At 35.0% G+C, this 7585-nt stretch overlaps 1 protein-coding gene across 1 annotated transcript; it reads right to left on the bottom strand.

Annotated features, from left to right (window-relative positions):
- LOC18612744 (cell division control protein 45 homolog) lies at window positions 3463–5887 on the bottom strand. Its single transcript, XM_018114841.1, has one exon. It carries the CDS (start codon window positions 5425–5427, stop codon window positions 3628–3630), a length of 1800 nt encoding a protein of 599 aa, XP_017970330.1. The 5' UTR covers window positions 5428–5887; the 3' UTR covers window positions 3463–3627.

Here is a 7585-nt window from a genome sequence, read left to right on the forward strand (position 1 = left end):
ACTGTTGCACTTACTAAAGAGTATAGTGCTATAATTCAAAATAAGCTTCCACCAAAGCTTAAAGATCTAAGGAGTTTTTCAATTCCTTATACTATTGGTAAAGTTGAATTTTCTAAAGCTTTGTGTGATTTGGGTGCTAATGTTTCACTTATGCCTTTGTCTATTGCTAGGAAACTTGGACTTAAGGAGACACAACCTACTCTAGTTACCTTGCAATTAACAGTCAAATCAATCAAGTACCCCATAGAGATTACAGAAGATGTCTTTGTGAAAATTGTAAAGCTTTACATTCTAGTAGACTTTAATGTGCTTAAGATGGAAGAGGATGTTAAAGTTCCTTTTATTTTGGGATGACTAATAACTCTATCAGATAGAGTTATTTTGACACATTTTGGAAGCTTAAGTAGCTAGATCTTTGAGATTTTAGGTTCGATTCCAATATTTTAGGTGTTTTTCTAGTTTAAGTTTGATTACATGTTGAGTAGTTAGTTTAAGTTATTGTAGTTAAATTTTATGTTATTTTGTTTTAACTTACTTTAAGAGTAGTTATTGCTTTTTTCTCTTATTGCTTTTTTCTCTTATTGCTTTTGTAGAAAATTTGATGAAAAAGGCTTATTTGATGAAAATCCGTGCAAGTATGGTAATGGCTTTATTTGTATATATTTTAGTATTTTGACCATATCTTTCCATAAAGAACTCCAAATGAAGTAATTCTTGGACCACTAGAACGTTACGAGGAAGGGCTACAACTTTTTTTTTTTCCACCACTTCACCCAATTCTAATCGGATCATAGTCGAAATATTTGTATAAGTTGGAGCACTGCAGTAGTAAGCATGGACTGAACATGATGCAGTATTTGGAGCATATCCTTCACTCCAAAAGTCCAATTGACGTTATTCTTGAGCCATTGAAAATTCAAGAAACAAGAATAAAACTTTCATGTTTACCATTTTTCCTAGTTCAAACCATATTAAGGTGAAAAACTCATTGGACAATGCCGATAGATGCAGTTCTAAACAAGGCAGCAAGGCGACTGAGGCTGCAGCTCTAAGCTATTCATGGCCATGGCACTAAAGGAACCAATGCTAGAAATTTGTGACCATGGCACTGGGTTTGAAGGGGGCATCATACAAAACCCGAGCACAGCGCTACGGTGTTGAAAAAGTAGTGCAGCGGCATTACCAAAGTCTGTCATGGTGCCAAGCACAACCTCGATTTTTCAAAAATAAAAATTTAACGGGATTTTGGTAATTAGGTCACTTGGAGCCTATTTAAGGGACTTTTTTTTAGAGGTTTTAAGAGAGAGGTAATAAATAACTATTTTTAAGATTTGGAGCCAAGAATAATGTAAGAAAACAACAGAATTTGTGTTACACCCCGTACTTTGGTATGGTGCCTAATATAACCTTAAGGATAAGATGAAAGTCAATTGAGGCCAATAAAAGTATTTAAAAGTGTTGAAGGGTAAAAAGATTATTTTAAAATAAAATATTTCTTATGCTAAAATAATAATAAAATAATAATATTATGAAATAATATTTTTCACTGTCATCAAATTGTAAAAATTTTATAAATATCTATTTCTTCAACTTTTTTATAAGAACGAAATTATCAATATTTGCTATGATCTCATCCTTTTCAGTTGATTCATTGCTTTCAACTTCAATACCTTTTACTGAAGGTCCAAGTGCACCCTCTTTCTCGCCATCTTCTAGCACTTCACTCTCATTTTCTTGTCTCTAGATCTCCTTTAAAACTGAAAATTTATCAAACCCAGATGAATTTTCAAGCTTAACAAAAGGGGTATCTTTCAAAGTGGAATGCTTTATGATTTTTGCTGAATCGTTACTGGTGGAAGTACTCGAGCTCTCTACAGTTATGGGTTTATGACCACCAAATTAACAAATGATTTATTGAATTGACAAATGGATTTCCCAATGAGTTGAAGGGTTGGATTTGATGATCCAAGCAAAAAAGCAAATCAGGAAGATAAAAGAAGAACATACTGTGAAAGAAAACACCTAAATCTTGTAGATTCGAAGGAAAAACTTCTGTCTCTCCATCAATGTGGTTCATCAACAAAATGCTTCAAAATACAGTAAAAGAACAGTTATTCTATGAAATTTGATAGAGAGGACTTATCCCTTTATGCATTTATTGGTGCGTATGTCGATGGAGCAAATTTTTCAAAAAGACAGCAAAACAATTGATCATCTGAAGAGACCTTAGATAATGTGGAGTGGTTTGCCGGTAAAGGAAAACTTACCACCATTCTGGTGGAAGAACCCAAGGGAAGAGTAGGGGACGACGAAGAAGAGACATAGAGCTAAAGAGTTAAAGGTAGGAGTTTATTTTTGGCTAGGTGAAAATTATCTTACTTACTCCCCTAAACGGCATAAGGCAATTAACAATTTACCCATTGACTTGTAAAATCTTTTTCATTTGAATTTCAATTTCAATCATTCAAGCAAAACTTAATTTTGAAAACATTTTTTGGAAAATTTTTTACACAAACTTTAAATTCCAGCTAAACTCCATTAGCACCTAACAGTTCCTAATTTGGGTTTTCTTCCTAACACTACCTTGATCAATCATTTGCAGTGTCTTACCTCATAAACTCATGTGAGTTGTCTTTAAAATCTGCTAAATCAGTTGTGAGAAAGCAGATTCAGTCGTCAACCTTCTCAAAAAATATGGGCTCAACAATGCTCAAATTCCCAGGTAGTGAAGAAGGACCCAAAGGTGCCTGGAAAGATTTTGTCCAAGCTTGAGTTGTTAGGCCACCTAGCACTGCCGTGGCCAATATCGTGTCATGATTTCCTGAAAAGTGTGCTTCCTGATGGTGTAAAAGAGGTTAAACCATTGAGGCGGTCACAGTCTGCTTTACTGAAACAGCTGCAGAATAATTTGATACCAAACATAAAGCTTTTGAGAGAAATTGGGGTCCCTCAATCTTCCATCTCTGTCCTAACCAATGTAAATCATGCAGTATTTGCCAAACCCAGGCAGACTTGACCACAACGCCACAAAAACTCTAATCTAACTCTTCATTAGTCTTTGTTTTGTTTTTATTTATGCCAGTAATCCACCCCTTAAGATCAACTGTGAAGAAGAATTCAGGTGACAAGAAAAAAATAAAAGAAGCTTACACATATCCCTTCCAAATTCTGATATTCACCACTCTCCAATCTTCTACTACATTTTTCTGGACACTGGAATTCAATATCAGACGAATACCCAGTCATTTAAAAGCAAAAATCTTCACGTTGGTAGGTGCTAGTATTATTATATACACCAAAGGCACTTTCCAGTCACCTAATTGTCATAGTGTAACATCGACATCATTACCAAAAATACAACCAATATTGTCAATTTAAGTGACCGGAGCTATCATGCATATGCAGGTCCCATTCAATGATCAATCTTCAGTTGATTGTGTAATGATCAGACTAGAAATGAGATAAAAGGAAGAAAGTAAGAAGCCATTATTGATTAAAGTCAAATTAGATTTTTATTCATGGGTTATTTCAAACAAGCTACTAAAAAATTACTCACTGTAAGTAATGTTTTTCCTTTTGAGAACAACACCGCAAAGTTACAATTGCCAACGCATTGAAAGTTTTACATCAAAGCTTTTCAGTTAATCTGACCATGAAGGGATTAACAGCACCTGCATCCAACACAATCCATGAAGATTCAAAGAGTTCATGGAAGAATTCAGCTCCAGTTTCCTCAGCAGCATTCCTGAATGCAATACCAAATGCATTCCCTTGAAGTGCTCCAAGGCGAGGCTTTCCACAAACCCCAACAATCAACACCTTTGCTGGCTCTTGCCATACGCAGGCACAAAGCAAAGGCTTCATCCTAGCTCCTTTCTCCTTCAAGGCATCCATTAGAAAGTAGCAGAACTTTGTCAGAGCCTGGGGGTGACCCAACAGCTTTGTATCTACTGAATCTTCAAGCTTCACCCACCTAAACTTTCTTCCGCTCCTGATACAGCCACTCTTTGTTATTGCAGCACTTCCTTGCCTAAGAATAGCCCTTTGTATCTTTATTGCTTGTTGCATTCCAGCTTTCAGCTCATCAAGATTACTCAAGGACAGTGCATCATATGCCACCCCAAACTGCTTTGAAGCACAAGAGCCATCCGATTGCAGAAATGATTCAAGCAGTGCAGCAACTCCATATACCATGTCTGCAGCTGAAACCCTTGAAGTATAACCATGAAGACGCAAGAAACTTTTGTAGTAGAAATCATTAAGTCCATATTCAGGCAAAATTTGTTCAAATTGATCTTTCATCTTCTGCTTTACTTCATGATTCATGTACTGAAACTTCTGCTGGCAATCAACAAGTGCAAATCCCATCCGTGCAAGAAGAAGCTTAAGCTTTTTCATACCATTATCACTCCATGTCTTCAACTTAGGGGCAATGTATGAGGAACACAGCATCGAATCAAATAAATTCCACTCTCTTAACAACATAAGTCTTGGTTCTTCTTCATAGGCAATTCTTGAGGAATCAGGTGCCCGAACCTTGGTCCCATCTTTAAGAGTCACTGAAGTAACTGCATCCAAATTCCCTAAACTGGTAATATGCTGCTGAAGCTCCATAACCCCAGCTTCATACCTCTCATCTGTTAGCCTCTCATGAACAAACTGATCAGTAAGCGAAACGCAAGCTAGCCAAAGCAACTCATTTGTGTTTTTCCTCAAAGAATGTGACAAATCATACATCAAACACCCTGATGGCTTACCATGGAAAGTTCCCATCCGATAATACTCCCTTTTTAATTTCTTAAAACGCCGAGATGCTGGCTCTTCCTCTCCTTCTGAAGACAGTCTTCTCCTTTTCCTAGATCCATCCCTACTTCCCCCTTCCTCCTCTTCATCCCCATCCTCATCCTCGCTTTCACTATATTCATCTTCTTCACTATCCAACTCTGAGTTATGTAAACAATAGCTAGCATTTGCCAACTCCATAACTTCAAAATCATAGGCCAGATCAGCCAAGCGCTCATCATCATTTGTGTAGAGAACAACCACCTGATCATTCTCGTCACTCAAATTATGCAAGTGAATTGGCCTATGACTATCAACAACAAAAACACACGTAGCGGGTCCTAACTTAAGATCCTTCTGGAGGTCACGGTGGCATCCCCAATTAATCAAAAGTATGGTAACAGGCTCCTCAGAGGAAGAACTCAAATCAGAAGCAGCATACTTTCGGATTTCTTGAAAAGAAGAGACCGGATAACACGAGTACCGGATTGAATCAGATTCAAGAATGTGGAAAATGATTTTGAGAGCACAGAGAGAGTCCACATCGGACGCCGACGGGAAAATGAGTAAAGGAGAGAGAGATGAAGCCCTAACCGATTGTCGAAGCCTGGCGTAAAATGACTCTACTCTTTCCTCCCTCACCATGTTTCTTTTCCCTTAATTGGGTGCTCAAATTTGATGAAAAATTGGAAACTTTTGTTGGGTAAGTAAAAGAAAACTGGGGATTTTGGGGGAAAGCTTAAGACCCAGAAAGAAAAAATACCCTCTTTTCTTGTACTCGCATAATTTCGCTAGATTGCATCCGGAATCTAAGATCTAAAAGAAGTAGCTCATAGTTTAATTTGATACATAAAAACTTCAATTGGGTGCAAAGAATTCTTAGAATTGAAGCAATTCCAAACATATAAGAAAAAGAAATTACAAAATTGGTGGCATAATAAAACTACACAACAACAAATCCAAGAGGAGGAACACTTCACTTGAAACAAAAATGGAATAGAAGATTTGTTTAAGTACCTGGGATTTGAAGAAGAAGAAAGAATGGTGAGACTTCTGTGTGCCGTTTGTTTCTATTGAAAGTCAGATCTGAGAGCAAAGAGAAAGAGACAGAGGGGGAGGGAGCTCCCTTGCTTTATTTTTGTTTGCTTCATTTCGTTTCTGAATTTTGGCGATTTGAATTGTTTTGAGCTACCGCGACATTTTGGCGCCCTTAGAGTTTGAGTGACGCCGTCAGATTCGTTTCTTTCTTATCCGTTTGTTTGCTTTAGGAATCAACGGTCAGAGTTGAATTCGCTTTTGTGTCGAAACGGTGTGATTAAAAAAATTGAAAAAATGCAAGGACAAGTGGGATAACGGGATGTGTTGGAGTTTGGGATCTCTACCACTCGTGACACCGTAGACTTTAGATGGCAGACTCAATTGTTTGACTATTTTTTTGTTGTCTTTTTCTTTTTCATTTGTTATTATATGAGATGTCAATGGTTTCCTTAAAATTAAGGGTAAAATATCTTTATATTTTTAAGTTTTAATCAAAATTTAAAAATAATTTATTAATTTTTAAAACAAATAATTCATCTCAAAAATTAAACATCAAGATGATGAAAGGTTTAAAATATTTTTTTATTAATTTTTTTTAAAAAAAGAACACCTAATTTTTTTTAAATTAATAAAAAATATATAATAATAATTTTTAAAATTAATAAAAAGTACAATTGTTATTTCAATATTACCGTGCCATCAAATTATAAAAAATAGCTACACCTATGTGTCTAACGGAAGATTTTTTTTAAAATTAAGTGCTCATTTAAAAAACTAATAGATCTATTTGAAATTTTGATTAAAACTTAAGAATTAAAGGTATTTTACCCTAAAATCAAATACTTTATATTATTTGATCTAATTAAGAAATATTAGAATATCCTACAATCGGATTTAGATAGTAAAATTACTACAATCGGAGTAGAAAATATCGACTGATCTAAAAAATAGGTAAAAAAAAATATTTTAAATATTTCAATTTAAATATTAACATCGTTTAGCTGTTTGGAATAGAGTATTCATTTTACGAACTAGTGAACTCGTATATAATTATGAGTAAAAATTAAAAATGATGGAGTATTTTAACCTAAAAAACTACTAGCGTTTTTTTACCCTTTGACATCCTTAACACAGATAAATATGTTTAGCCAAAAAAATTGTATGGTTTTGACCAGAAAAAAACATCATTGAGCATCCTTGTGGCAATAAAATAATAAATAATCATAAGTCAGCTTAATAATAACTTTGCCATAAAATAATAAGTAATCAGCTTAGTAATAACTTCGCGTGCGGAATAGTAACAATAGTAAAAATTTATGTGACGTCAAACAAACAAAGTGAGAATGAGAATTACCTTTTATTTTTTAATCAGATAAATAATTTTCAAACTTGAACGCAACCATACCAGGAAAGTTCATCAGTAATCATCTATTAGTAGGTCAAAGCCTTCAAGGTTAAATTGGGATATTGATTCTCTCTTACATTCTAATTCTATGAATTCATGCCTGGTTTATAGTTGCTAGCACATAGAAAGCCTGTCTAAAAGTTTGACTTACTGTTGTCATCAACAAAGTGGTACCATACGATAACCATAACCATAATCTTTGATCCATCCATTGCCACAAACATAATTTGTGGCCAACAACCTAGAATGTTAACAGTAAACTCCCAACAGAATTGAAACTACTCTGAGCAGATAACCATGTTAAACAACTTACCACAGCTCATCCACAGTTTGTAAACAACAAAAATGGACACCATACAT

The sequence above is a fragment of the Theobroma cacao genome, chromosome 1 (genome assembly GCF_000208745.1).
Source record: "Theobroma cacao cultivar B97-61/B2 chromosome 1, Criollo_cocoa_genome_V2, whole genome shotgun sequence".
NCBI classification, from domain to species: domain Eukaryota; kingdom Viridiplantae; phylum Streptophyta; class Magnoliopsida; order Malvales; family Malvaceae; genus Theobroma; species Theobroma cacao.

Coding starts and splice junctions, on each gene's coding strand:
- LOC18612744 (XM_018114841.1), bottom strand. CDS start 5,427: ATGGTGAGGGAGGAAAGAGTAGAGTCATTTTACGCCAGGCTTCGACAA.